The sequence below is a fragment of the Mytilus edulis genome, chromosome 3 (assembly GCF_963676685.1).
Source record: "Mytilus edulis chromosome 3, xbMytEdul2.2, whole genome shotgun sequence".
In the NCBI taxonomy this organism is placed as follows: domain Eukaryota; kingdom Metazoa; phylum Mollusca; class Bivalvia; order Mytilida; family Mytilidae; genus Mytilus; species Mytilus edulis.
Window position 1 is genome coordinate 68859313 of NC_092346.1, and position 14880 is coordinate 68874192.

Below are 14880 nucleotides of genomic sequence, written 5' to 3' on the forward strand. Positions count from 1 at the left end.
GGTTTGTTGGCCGGGTCACCGCACACATTTTTTTTTAACTACATACCCTAATAAAGATTGTGGCTAAGTTTGGTTAAATTTGGCCCAGTAGTTTCAGAGGAGAAGATTTTTGTAGAAGGTTACAAAAATTTACGAAAATTGATAAAAAATTGCTATAAAGGACAATAACTCCTTAAGGGGTCAACTGACCATTTTGGTCATGCTGACTTATTTGTAGATCTGACTTTGCTGAGCATTATTGCTGCTTACAGTTTATCTCTATCTATGATAATGAGCTAACTTGGTAGTTGTTGCGGTTACCCAAGCCATGATTAATTTATACCTTGTATTTATCGGCTAGCCGCTACCTTATAAAACAAATGCTAAAGAGAGATGCTAGTATATTATTGTAATTGCAGCGTTATATACGTTTATTGTTTCGTTATGTTTCTGTTTTGATTATTTTACTATTTAATTTGTATCATCTTATCTTATTGAACTGCGAATTGAAATAAAATTTATACCTAGACCAAATACATAGAAAAGATTTGTACAAAACACGATTTAACATCCCAATGAATAGAGTAAAACATTGATTATGAAATTGTAGTTATTATATTTGATGCTAAAGGCCGTCTCGGAATTTGTTAAGTGCCAATTCAATAGAGCATGATACTAGTAGTGTTAAACCTTCATGTACTAACTGTTAAGATACTGAAGTGTAATTTCAACAGAGCATGCTACTAGTTGTAACTGTACAGATACAGTACAATCTCAATTGAGCATGCTATTAGTAGAGTAGAGCATGACAATAGCAGTGGGAAACCTTCCAGTTACTGTTAGATAAAGTGAAAGTTCAATATAGAACATGGCACTAGCAGTGTAAAACCTTCCTCGTTTTTGGTGGGGTTCGTGTTTTTTTTCTTCAGTTTTCTATGTTGTGTCATATGTGCTATTGTTTGTCTTTTGACGCTCATATCAAAATAGTTACAAAGCCAAACTACTAAAAAGTTTAAGAGCACTGAGGATCCAAAATTCCAAAAAATTGTGTCAAATACGGCTAGGTAATCTATTCCTGGGACAAGAACATCCTTAGTTTTTCGGAAAATTCCAAGTTTCAATAACTGTTCATATAAAGAGTAAGTTCAATAGTGCATGATACTAGTAGTAAAATAAACTTCCAAAAATAGAGCATGACAACAGTAGTGTAAAAAGTAAAATCACAGAAATACTGAACTCAAAACGAAAAGTCCCTAATCAAATGTCTAAATCAAAAGTTCAAACACATCATACGGAACAACTGTCTGGTCATATTCCTGACTTGGTACAGGCATTTTATTTTGTAGAAAATGGTGATTAAACCTGGTTTTATATCTAGATTAACCTCTCACTTGTATGACAGTCGTATGAAATTCAACTATATTGACAACGATGAGTGAACAAAACAAACTGACGTAATAGGTAAAAATGTCAAAAATAGGGGTACAGCAGTCAACGTTGGGTTATTATCTTAATCAATTTAACAGTAGCTGTACATTTGAGTACTATTCATTAATTAGTGTTGTCTAGAAAGATACGACGATCTTGTATAATATATACAACTTTATATACTCCGTAACAAAAGTTTAGTAAACCTTCTACTGCAGTAGTTAGTAAGGTCCGTTGACGTCGTTTTATTTTGTTCTCAATAAAAGTAAGTGTAATTTATAACCGTATTATTTATTTGCTTGCTATCTTCTTTTTAAAATAATGCTAACAGGCAACAGCTGAGAAGCAAACTAATAACAGCTGGAATATGTCCGTGTATAAAACTAAATAGAATCTAAAAGTACAATAACTAACACAAACACGTATTGTATTTGATCGATTTCTCTATTCTCTAAACGTATAAATGGTAGGAAGTGGTCCCGTCATAATTTGGGAAACATGGAAGTTGACATCCGGCATTGATGACAGAATACAATCACGTAGATTAATAATCATGATATAATTTTCAATTAAATATTCACAATATGGGAATGTGCTTATCAAAATGGAGCAAATTTTGGCAACAATTAACAAGTGGTCCGATACCATTGACGATTGTTCTGCTAGGTCTAACCTCAACAGGTAATTATAAATAATAATTATTGGAAGAATACTTATTTGGCGTCTCAATTTAAGTAAAATAAGAGAACTATTTGTTTGCACAGCAATAGCATCAAAAGAGGGACGAAAGATACCAAAGGGACAGTCAAACTCATAAATCTAAAACAAACTGACAACACCATGGCTAAAAATGAAAAAGACAAACAGAAAAACAATAACACAGCACAATAATTGTTCAAAGTAGAAACCTTGTTGTCAAGTTTGCACCAGCTTACATTAAATATAATAAAGTTACAACAAAAATTTCCGATATTTAGCCATTTGATTTATATAACTTATTTCTAATTATTATTATCTGACCTTACCAACGATGTTTCTAATATTTGTAGGGAAAACTACGTTATTATATAAGCTTCAAAATAATACTTCTGAGACATTACCTACTATTGGGTTTAACATAGAGACAGTTAATACATTCAGAGGCATATATTTAACAATCTTAGATGTTGGTTGTGGGGATAAAATCAGACACGAGTGGAAGCGTTATTTCGTAGATGCATCAGGTTAGACATATAACTACTGTATCCAATATCTATTTTCTACATTCGAATACACTCAGGCATGATGTTATAATACAAAATTAAAAAGAAAAAATAAGCTTCTTCAATAAAATTGAGAATGGAAATGAGAAATGTGCCAAAGAGAAAAAAAGACTAAAGATCAGTCCGAAAGCCACCAATGGGTCTTCAAAACAGCGAAAAAATCCCTAACCCGGAGGCGGGTTTCAGCTGGCCCATAAACAAAAGTATGTACTAGTTCAATGAAAATAAACTCCAAATCTCATAAATGAAACAAACAAGACTAACAATTGCCAGAGACTTCTGACTTGGGACAGGTGCAATATTGCGGCGGGGTTAAATATGTTTTGTGAGATCTCAACCCCCTTTACCTCTAGCCAATATAGAATGAACAAACACACAGTAATACGTATATAGTAAAACTCATGTTAAGAGAAGTCTCAGTCCGATGTCCGAATATGTAACAAAAGAAACTAAGCAAATTATAAAAATACAAAAATTATCAAGGGACTGCTTGCTGCTCCAAACTTCAATTAAACAGATTGAAAGAGTCTGTCTTCATCATATGAAAATAAAGCACAGTCTCTCTCGTTAGGGGTTTAGTATCATAGTATCATGAAATATATGAGAAGAACGTAACCCGTATCAAGCCAACAACTGGTTTTAGAATAAACGTGTTTAATTCCAATGCAAAGATACTTCGAAACATGGTTTGATACAGATTCCTGCTCAACATGCAAACGATATTAAACTAAACGAATTCTAATGATTTTACCAAAACAATCGTTCTTCAGCTTTTAGTCTCTGTGTGCACCCATATTTATCGGGTTTCGTGATCTGTGAATTTATATTGTTATGTTAGTTGAAATATTGTATTGTTGATGAAAACAATTGAAAGAATTTCAATGATCCGAAAGTCTGATATAAAAATGTGATTAGGCATTATAATTAGATAAGAGACAACAAATTAAAAGTATTTCATGAGATATTTTTTTTAATCAATAAAATCCGAAGAACAATTGATGATTGTTGCTATTTTTTTAAAACGTTTTTTTTAAGACACTTCAATCTAGATGTGCATGGCCAAATGTATTCGTCAACCGTTTTTGCAAGCCTCTGTGCAATGATTATGTGCAAACTCTGCTTCTATTGATACCAAGTTGAAGTTGATTAAAATCTGATCAGAAATTACCACCAAAATTTTTTTTTGAAAAGTTTTATATGACAAGTCAGTGACGGACATTAGTTTTATTGCCATGCACTAAACATGCAAATATGTTAAAACCTTAATGCTAACATATAACAGTTGATAGTGGGTTTTGAAGCGAATTCCTTATTTTAGGCAAAGAACAAGGTTTATTTTTACTTTTTTAGCCATGGCGTTGTCAGTTTACTTTCGATCTATGAGTTTGACTGTTTCTTTTGTATCTTTTGTCCCTCTTTTGTGGCCAAATATTGCCTTGAATTTCAACTTTATCGGTAAACCAATCTAAATGAAATATAAATCTATGATTGCGTTATTTTCATGCAGATATGTACGAGTTAATAAAGATATGAATTTTTAATTAGCTTGAGTGATTATTTAAGATGTCGATATATACCTAATTCGTTTATTTTGTTGTTAATATTGTGTGTATTCGTAATTATTATTTGTATTGTTATGAATAAATAAATTTTTTAAAAAGAAAATTTTACAGGTATTTTATTTGTTGTTGATAGCAGCGATATAAAAAGATTGCATTCAGCTAAAGTAGCCCTCCATCGTTACATAGTGAACTGTAAGGAAGCACGAGGTATTCCTCTTGGGGTTATAGCTAATAAGCAGGACCTACCTAGTAAGTCACCATTCTTAAAATAACAATAATGAATGAAAAAAATGTTGCCACTTTCATGGATCTAATGTCAAATAAAGCAGAGGGGTTATCTCAAAACATATGTTTTCTATCCAAATGCACTTTCAATAATCTTTCGCATCTTGGGACAATAACTACAAAATCATTTGTTTTCTGTAAAATTATGATAATACTTGCAATCATTTTTGGTATTTTGCTAAATAAATCTACCATGGATTTTCTCGTTGAATCTACAAATAAAATGTAGTTTAAATGCACGCAAAAATGAAAATGTTTTTAAAAAAAAAATCTTTTCTTTATTTAATAGATACTTTAACTCCTAAAGATCTGGCATCAGGCCTTGAATTATGTCTGATAGAGGACAGACAATGGTTCATACATGGTATGTGTGCCAAGACAGGCAGTGGAATAATAGAGAGCATCACTTTACTGATAGAAGCAATTAAAAGGACAAATATGATACGAACGTGAAAACGACTACAGCAAATTTTGACTGTCGATTTAAACATATCTGAATATTGTGTTTATGAAATGACGACAACATATTTTAGTGTTTTCAACTGGTCAGGACTCATAACATACTTGTCGAGTGTAAAAATAATAGCTGTGTATGAAATGTTTATACTTTGACATGTAACGAGTATTGGAAATGTCATTATATTAAGGATGTACACCTCTGAAGGAGCCAAACATTTCTGGAATTAAACTTTTTTCTTAATCTGATTTTTTTACCGGATTGCTTACGAAAATTGAACATTTTATTACTCTAAAATTACTTATTGTAAGTGCAATTTTTTCACATAGTTATATTTTATTATAACATTTTTAAAATTCATTGATATTTTTCTCTGGCATCACAATTTTTTAAAATAATTCCCGCCAGGAGAATACATCCTTAACACAAAATAATATTGACATAACTGATTTCTTTTGAACATAAGTAAAAGATAGATATTTGATCAGGAGTTGAATAAAGTTGTAACTTTCTGAAATTAATTATCTCCAAATTATGGTTTGTTGGTAAAATATTTACAAAAATATAAGAAAGGATGAAAATTTTAAGGGGAAAATCAAAACCTTGTGGATTAAAAAAAAAATATAGAGACTACAATTAAAACAAGAAAAGCTTAGGACAAACATCACAAAGAAAAAGGGAGAGAAATTGAGTGTGCGAGAGAGAGAGAGAGAGAGAGATCGAATAACATGAATCCTATTAAAAATTATACATGACAAAAGAAACAGATATAAGCATCCTTGAGTAGTTTTTGTTCGTCGCAAGAATCTACACTAAGAAGAGTGAAAATCTATAAAACTATTCTTACAAGGCTGAGATGAAAATGAAATAATCAAAGAAACGCAAAGAGAAGAATGAAGAATATATTGATAATTTGCAATTTTTAATATATTTAAACAAATAAATTAATGACGTATTCTTTTTACAACAAAATTGAAAATAGAATTGAATGCCAAAAAAAATAATTTAAAAAAAATCTGTAAGGGTTCCGCGGAACCAAAAGTCTTGCCTACTTTCGCTGTTAATCGCAGGCTCAATAAGAATGAGGAAAAAACATCAATTAAAATATACCTCTTCTTTGATGGTAAGAAGCTTCTGTCCAAGTTCGGTACAAATCCACGATAGTTTATGAATTTAAAAACTTTAACTGCAGACTGTATGTTATGTTTACTGGAAGAAAAACTAAGTCCATTTATGAGTATAATACAGATACATAGGTACAAAATTTTAACAAATTTCCTTCTAGATACTAGCTTTTGATCATAAACAAGCTTCTGTCCAAGTTCGGTACAAATCCAAAATAGTATAAGAAAGTTATTATACAATTTTAAAAAACTTTAACCACAGGGTGAATGTGCTGTTTCCAGGCAGAAAATTTAAGTCCATTTAAAAGTAAAATATGGAAAAAATGGATTTATTTTTTTACAAAATAAACATCTGGATACTATCGTATAATCACAAACAAGCTCCTGTCCAAGTTTGGTAGAAACCCAGTATAGTTTAAGAAAGTTATTAAAATTTTAAAAACCTTTACCATAGACATAGAGTGAATGTAATGTTTCCTAGCAGAAAAACTAAGTCCATTTAAAAGTAAAATACAGAAAAAATGGAAATTTATTTTTACAAAATTTACTTCTGGATGCTATCTTATTATCATAAACAAACTCCTGTCCAAGTTTGGTACAAACCCAGGCTGGTTTAAGAAAGTTATTCAAATTTTAAAAACTTTAACCGCAGAGTGAATGTAATGTTTCCCAGCAGAAAAACTAAGTCCATTTATAAGTAAAATACGGAAAAACGGAATTTGATTTTTACAAAATTTACTTATGGATACTATCTTATGACCATAAACAAGCTTCTTTTCTAGTTTGGTAGAAATCCAGGATAGTTTAAGAAAGTGATTAAAATTTAAAAAAAACTTTAACCACAGAGTGAATATTTGTGGACGCCGCCGCCACCGACGCCGACGCCGACGGAACCAATTGCCTTTCTTTTACTTAATTTCCATAAAATTATATTTATATAGCAATCTAGATGATATACACATATTCTTTTTTTTAGTATACAAGAATGTACCTTATTTTTCGTTTCGCCGAGTTCAATATTATACAATAATAAAGAAATAAAGACATAGTATTAACTGCTAAGAAAACTGTTGTTTATATCTACATCTATATATAGATAATATTGTCGATTTAGGAAAATACCTATTTATTTATTCAGTCGTCATGGTGCAATGTTATTTAACATTCGATACTCCTCGATCTTTAACGCGTTAATCATAGGTTTAAAAATTTCTGTCAAACTTGCCATGCTGGAAGTTAATTGCTGGATAGTACGACTTGGTTGTGTTCAAATGGCATGTATGACGAAATCGCGCTTTAAAATTAACTATAACAGGCTGAGATTTTCTAACAGTTATATTCAATTTCGGAAGGCTGTGAAGAAGTGAACTAGTAGACAAATAAAGTTTACAAAATGGGTTTGTGGTTATCTAAATTGTACGATGTATTTTCTGAATTTTCTGGATCTACACCAGCAAGAATTCTGATGTTAGGATTGGACGCAGCAGGTAATTTAATTTTGTTTTTATATGACTTATTTATATGATTTGTTCTTTCAAATTGCTTTATAAATTTTTTGTATAGAACCACAAATGTCGTGTTAAATTATCATATTTCCGATACAAGCAATTTTGACCTAAAATAGTAGCACTGCAATCCACATGCCATATTTTCAAATATTTTCAATTACCTACTAAGTGTAGTCAATTAAATCGTGAGCTGACGGCTGATTCAATATTCTTTTAGTTCACTTCTTATTATTTCTTTGATTTCAGGAAAGACAACAATTTTGTACAAGATAAAATTAAACGAGAGTGTTCATACAATTCCTACCATTGGATTCAATGTTGAGACCGTCAGTCCAGTGAAGGGTGTCAGCTTTACCGTGTGGGATGTTGGTGGCCAGGAAAAAATCAGACGACTGTGGCAGCATTATTATCAGAATACAGAAGGTAAATTTGTTCAACATTTTACATAATTTCATCCTCCTTCGACGCAAAGAACATTATTGTATTTTTGTTTGTGCATACGACTATATTCATGTTATAAATACGCCATAGAACGGCGTGTTCAAACTCATAACAGTTAAAAATAATTAAATTATTATGTAATGTACAGTAGTGAATGTAATATTATTTAAAAATGTGATCAGAAAACGAATAAATAAAAAAACACACAAACATATTGTTTAAACTTTAGTGAAAAATGCTGAATCTGAAACGTATCTTTTTCGAATTTCAGGTCTGATGTATATAGTTGACAGTAACGATAAAGAGAGACTTTCGGAAGCTAAAGATGAACTTGATGGGATTCTCAACAGTGATGAAATGAGAGGTGTTCCAGTTGTAGTGTTGGCCAATAAACAAGATTTACCTCGTAAGTTAATAAGTTTGACATTTTCGTCAATCAACAATAATACCAATTTAATTTACATCTAGGTAGAGTTGTTGATTGATAAAGATTTTCAAATATTTTTTAAAACGTCAATGTCGTACGTAGACACATGTATTTGATTTTCATATATTGGTATGTGATAATTTGCAGCATGCCAACATTAAGAAATGGTATATGTATAGTTGGACTTTTTAATCATTTAGAAATAAAATTCTGTACAGATTATTTTCTAAGATATTATTACTTGCATCATAAATAATAGTTGTTTAACAAAATTAAAATAATAATTATTTATTTGACCTGTGATTTTTATATTTTACAGGATCTATGAGTCCATCAGAAGTGGCAGATGGTCTTGGTTTACCGAAAATGACTGGCAGAAAATGGTACATTCATGGAGCGTGCGCAACAACAGGTGAAGGAATCTTTGAGAGCATGAAGGAAATGGCAAACTTAGTGAAAAATAACAAAAAGAATTGACATTTTCCATCTTAACATAATAAATAATGTGATCTTAAAGATGAAAAAGAGACTCCAGGATCTCCCGACATCCTATCTCCTTGGCACTTCGACATCGATCAGTGTGCAATAGACACTGAAATATCGATCCCAAATTAAATTAAGGAGCAACTTAACCTAGTGGATTGTGCAATATGTTTGATTGAACTGAGAAAGATGAATAACACGAGTGTTATTATTGTGATTTTTAATGTTATACTGTTTTTGTTTTGTTTTGTTTGTATTTAATCATATAAAATAAAAAATATCTTGCATTTAATAGCTTTCTTTTCTGAATCATTCATAATTTCACTTTTTTAACTTTAATTTGACTTTATTTTTCATTTCTTTAGTTTTCGACATCATTAATTCTATCGTTCCATAATAATCTGAGTTTTCCCGTGTAGAGGAAATAGTTAACCAAAACATTTCTACTTAAATATATAATGATCAATTTGGAGCGTTAGGCTGAATAATTTAGCTCAAACAATCTGACTGTGTCATTTTTCAGTTTTAGCATAATCGTAATAACATTCCACAGAATTTCAACTTAAAAAAAAAGGCAGGGTAAAAATGTATTTCTTCTTACAAAAAAGTGCCTTTTTTTCACATTTTACAACTGAAATATATAAGATTAGAATAGATGTTAAACTTTTATGAATCAGAATTTGAAATCGGACACGCATATAATATCGTTATGCAAATAGTAGAACAATCATTATGTTCCGGACCATATGAGTATTTGGACCATACGCGTATGGTCATGACCATATGGGTATATACTCATATGGTCCGACTATACGCGTATGGTCCTACCGTACGCGTATGGTCGGGGTAATTAACACTCTGTTACAGTTTACTTTGAATACTTCTAAACTCTTCATATGGTATGACCGTTCATTAGTTAATTTTACTACCTAGTCAAAATTAAATTATAATAAACACATTTTATACCGATGTCCATTATCGATTTGTTATTACGAGTGAATAGCAATATTTTGACTTGAAAAGATAACTTCCAAAAATTTCTCAATAAACTCTACACAAGAAGTCACTGGCAAGCGGTACATATTTTATTTAAGTTGTTTTGTGAATATGGTGTATTGTAGTGCATATTACGATATTAAAGAACAAAAGGTGTAACTGAAAAGAATCGTGCACAACCATGACGTGCAAACGCAAAAAAAGTTATGTTACCGTGTGGAAGTAAATGTCGCCGTTAGCCTACATGCAAGAATGTAATAAGCGATGAAAATTAACTTTTGCATTAATATTTAATTTTAACGTAGCCTTTTAAATTAATACATTATCATGTATAACCATCATTGTTTTTTCAGACAAAGTTTATTGTATTATTGAAACGTTTGTAATGCATATTTGAAAAAAAAAATATCTATATGGTCAAAATACTCATATGGTCCGGCCCGTTAATAACCATACAAGTATATACTCATATGGTCCGACCATATGAGTATACGCATATGGTCATGACCATACGCGTATGGTCCAAATACTCATATGGTCCGGAACATTATACATTTCCATTGATGGTGGAATGTAAATTATAGTTAGTATAAAGTTTAATGCACTTTAACTCAATTTGTATCACAATCCCCCTTGTATTGAATTATGTTCTCCGCACGTTTTATTTCAAACTGAAACTTTTTTTGATGACTAATCAATCAAAATACACATTACGTATTTTAAATTTCTATGATAGTATATCCTTCCTCTTATAATTTTTTCTTGGTCTGCGTGAATTAGGGAAATCATGTTCAAGTTTAACTTTCCAAAATATGAATTTAAGGAACTAACAAAGTAAGACCACACCTGAATTTATTTAGACGACATCTCGGCGATTCCAGTAAATTGTTTTCGAAAAACCAAATTAGGCTTCATCTTGGTAGAATATAGTGTGGACAAATAAATGATCCAAGTATTCATCTCATTTGCCTACAAACAGTGGAATATGATACAATAGATGACTAGGATGATACATACAACTAATGGACCTCTTTGTCTTCATTATTAAAACTTTTTTGGTCCATATATACCTCTCATTTCTTCAAAATATAACTTTTTAAAAAAATTGTGGTAACTTTCACTCATTTATGTTTGAAATGTTATGATAAATGAGTAATTGAAATTTCAAGCTGAATATATACAAGTTTACTGACACCAAGGAGGTTTCAACAAGTTCTTACGACAAACTTAAATTTACACCACGTTCCAGAGAGGGACATAAAAAGCATCCTTTTTATTGAATAATTTGCTGTGACTACTGAAAAAAAAGTTTCATTTACTTTTAACTTTCTATAAAAAAAAAAAAAGAAGATGTGGTACGATTGACATTGAGACAACTTTCCACAAAAGACCAAAATGACACATAAATTAACAACTATAGGTCACCGTACGGTCTTCTACAATCAGCAAAGCCCATACCACATAGTCAACTATAAAAGGCCCCGAAATGACAATGTAAAACAATTCAAACGAGAAAAAAAACTAACGGCCTTATTTATATAAAAAAATGAACGAAAAACAAATATGTAACACATAAACAAACGACAGCCACTGAATAACAGGCTCCTTTATTAAAGTATTGATTAAGGAAAATATTTTTATTAAAGCAGAATATAAGAAATAAGGAGAAAAGGTCAGACAAAGCTACCCAAAACAATAAGTATGGCTTGATCTGACTTCTTATATTCATGGTAGGGGTCTATTTCACTGCATTTTTCTCATTTAATATGTTTTTGAGACTCAATCCACTCAGATCATTTTTTTTTTAGTAGTTCACCTTAATAGCATGAAATTGTAACAAATGGGTAATACCACCATTGTTTTCTCCTATTAGTCTTTGATAAATTTGCAATAAAAAACATATGTGCAGTATTTATCTTTGTTTCAAATAAAGAAATACTTGGCGTGAGTAAAGTTTTATACTGCCCGTTACTTTAAACATAATTTCACATGACATTTCATTGCATATTATAAGAAGAAAAAAACATCACTGATAGTTAACCAATCAAATTATCACTACTTTTTTTTACTTGTGTACAAGCTTTAGTAACCTGGTACCCTCAAGTTTCAACATATTCTATAGAATCACCAAATAAAAAAGAAATATGGTGCGTTGAAACACCAAATATATATAATGATGACCCAGAATATGTTTACTTTTACTGCAATGTAATGTAGAATTAATTCTACAACTGCAAAATTCAAGGGATTTTTTCGATCCTTTTTCGTATACAGCCGGACAATCATTTGATGGTATTACAACTGTTACAGAAAACCATTCAAAATTTGGCTTGCATATCTTTAGTTATAGCTGGCTTTTAATTTCCTGTGCGGACACCGAATTTGACTCGATGTCGCAAAGTCATGAGTTGTATAAAATTGAGAATGGAAATGGGGAATGTGTCACAGAGACAACAACCCGACCAAATAAAAAACAACAGCAGAGGGTCACCAACAGGTCTTCAATGTAGCGAGAAATTCCCGCACCCGGAGGCGTCCTTCAGCTGGCCCCTAAACAAATATATACTAGTCCAGTGATAATGAACGCCTTACTAATTTCCAAATTGTACACAAGAAACTAAAATTAAAATAAAACAAGACTAACAAAGGCCAGAGGCTCCTGACTTGGGACAGGCGCAAAAATGCGGCGGGGTTAAACATGTTTGTGAGATCTCAACCCTCCCCCTATACCTCTAACCAATGTAGAAAAGTAAACGCATAACAATACGCACATTAAAATTCAGTTCAAGAGAAGTCCGAGTCTGAAGTCAGAAGATGTAACCAAAGAAAATAAACAAAATGACAATAATACATAAATAACAACAGACTACTAGCAGTTAACTGACATGCCAGCTCCAGACTTCAATTAAACTGACTGAAAGATTATGATTTCATCATATGAACATCAGGCACAATCCTTCCCGTTAGGGGTTTAGTATCATACCATCATAACATATATGAGAAGAACATAACCCGTGTCAGGCCAACATCTGTTTTTAGAATAAATGTCTTTAGTTTTGATGCAAAGACCTTATCAGTGACTCAATATTAACGCCAAAATATGCAATTTTCAATGACTTGACAACAGTATCATAATTATATCCCTTCTTAATAAGTCTATTCAAAGGTTTTGTATGTTTCTGAGGTGAATACTGACACCTTTGTGCTTTATAAAGAATATTTCCATAAAAAAATGGGTGCGAAATACCTGAACGTATTAGAAGTCTGCATGTTGAGCTATATTTACGAATGATGTCTTTATACCGATGATAAAATTTAGTAAATGTTTTGACTAGTTTGTGATATCGAAAACCCTGGTGTAATAATTTTTCAGTAATACATAAATTTCTCTCGTTAAAATCTAAAACATTGTTACATACGCGAGCGAATCGTACAAGTTGAGATATATAAACACCGTAAGATGGTGACCAAGGGAACGTCACCATCTAAAAACGGATAATTAACGATAGGAAATGAAAAATCATCCCTTTTATCATAAATTTTAGTATTTAGCTTTCCATTAGTGATATAGATATCAAGATCGAGAAAAGGGCAGTGGTCATTGTTAGTATTAGCTTTATTTAAAGTAAGTTCAACAGGATAAATTTCATTAATATACATACTGAAGTCGTCATTATTGAGAGCCAAAATATCATCCAAATATCTAAAAGTACTATTAAATTTGTTTATCAGATGTTGTTTCGATGGGTCTTTGCTTATTTTTGTCATAAATTGTAACTCATAACAATACAAAAACAGGTCCGCAATAAGTGGTGCACAGTTAGTCCCCATTGGGATTCCGATAATCTGACGATATACGGAATCCCCAAAGCGAACAAAAATGTTATCTAGTAAAAATTCAAGGGCATATATAGTATCAAAGCATGTATGTTTATATATCTCACCGTAGATGGTTTTTACTGCAAATAGAGAAATTATGCGCATATACTAACAAGTATAAATAATCAAACTTTCATGATAGTTGGACATATGAATTTCATACTTTGTTTAACTTTGAAGTTATAAGTTCACCAGCAATCGATCATTTGCCCAAAATTTTTCCATTTCTACGTTTTTTTTCTTTTGGTTGATAAGAAAGCAAATATAAGCATTAGACTATGTTTACCACCCTCCCTATATAAAACGTAATATACCAAATTGATTGTATGGTACCCTCAACAACAACAAGACAGTAAGTACAGATCTGAGAGTACTCGCAGTTACTGACAGCTGGTTCAAAGCCACTAACAACTAATAAAAAAAGCATGCATGTAAGACTGAATACAGAAATAATCCAACACGATAAGAAAAAGAGAAGCATGAAGAACATATTGATAGTTTGCAATTCTTAATATATTTAAACAAACAAATTAATGACGTATTAATTTTTTACAACAAAATTGAAAATAATATTAAATGCAAAAAAAAAGCAAAAACAAAAACAAAAAACAAAAACAAAAATCACCTTTCTTGTATGGCAAGCCGTTGTGGATTCCCTATTTATTAATATTAATAAATCATTTATTATTATTAAATATTATTTTTTAATGTTAATAAATATTTTTTAATATTACAAAATCATTTATCAATATAAATAAATGATTTTTTAATATTAATAAATAGGGAATAAATTCCACAACGGCTTGCCATATTCTTGTACTTATTATAATTTCAATAAATTTATATTTTTTTGGCAATTCTGTTACAATAAAATTGAGAATGGAAATGGGGAATGTGTCAAAGAGACAACAACCCGCCCAAATAAAAAACAACAGCAGAGGGTCACCAACAGGTCTTCAATGTAGCGAGAAATTCCCGCACCCGGAGGCGTCCTTCAGCTGGCCCCTAAACAAATATATACTAGTCCAGTGATAATGAACGCCATACTA

General features: G+C 31.1%; 2 protein-coding genes across 2 annotated transcripts; both read left to right on the forward strand.

The window, feature by feature from the left end:
- The first annotated feature begins 524 nt into the window (after nucleotides 1-524).
- Nucleotides 525-5300, forward strand: LOC139517263 (uncharacterized). The gene is made up of 4 exons (XM_071308106.1): nucleotides 525-2088; nucleotides 2457-2630; nucleotides 4343-4480; nucleotides 4806-5300. The coding sequence occupies exons 1-4, from the start codon at nucleotides 1992-1994 to the stop codon at nucleotides 4967-4969; spliced, it is 573 nt and encodes a 190-aa protein (XP_071164207.1). The 5' UTR covers nucleotides 525-1991; the 3' UTR covers nucleotides 4970-5300.
- Nucleotides 5301-7429: 2129 nt separating this feature from the next.
- On the forward strand, nucleotides 7430-9248 carry LOC139517264 (uncharacterized). Its single transcript, XM_071308107.1, has 4 exons — nucleotides 7430-7584; nucleotides 7852-8028; nucleotides 8318-8452; nucleotides 8793-9248. Exons 1-4 carry the CDS (start codon nucleotides 7491-7493, stop codon nucleotides 8948-8950), a joined length of 564 nt encoding a protein of 187 aa, XP_071164208.1. The 5' UTR covers nucleotides 7430-7490; the 3' UTR covers nucleotides 8951-9248.
- The last annotated feature ends 5632 nt before the right edge of the window (nucleotides 9249-14880 follow it).

Coding starts and splice junctions, on each gene's coding strand:
- LOC139517263 (XM_071308106.1), top strand. CDS start 1,992: ATGGGAATGTGCTTATCAAAATGGAGCAAATTTTGGCAACAATTAACA. Junction 2,089..2,456: donor GCTAGGTCTAACCTCAACAG/GTAATTATAAAT, acceptor TAATATTTGTAG/GGAAAACTACGTTATTATAT. Junction 4,481..4,805: donor TAATAAGCAGGACCTACCTA/GTAAGTCACCAT, acceptor TTTATTTAATAG/ATACTTTAACTCCTAAAGAT.
- LOC139517264 (XM_071308107.1), top strand. CDS start 7,491: ATGGGTTTGTGGTTATCTAAATTGTACGATGTATTTTCTGAATTTTCT. Junction 7,585..7,851: donor GTTAGGATTGGACGCAGCAG/GTAATTTAATTT, acceptor CTTTGATTTCAG/GAAAGACAACAATTTTGTAC. Junction 8,029..8,317: donor TTATTATCAGAATACAGAAG/GTAAATTTGTTC, acceptor TTCGAATTTCAG/GTCTGATGTATATAGTTGAC.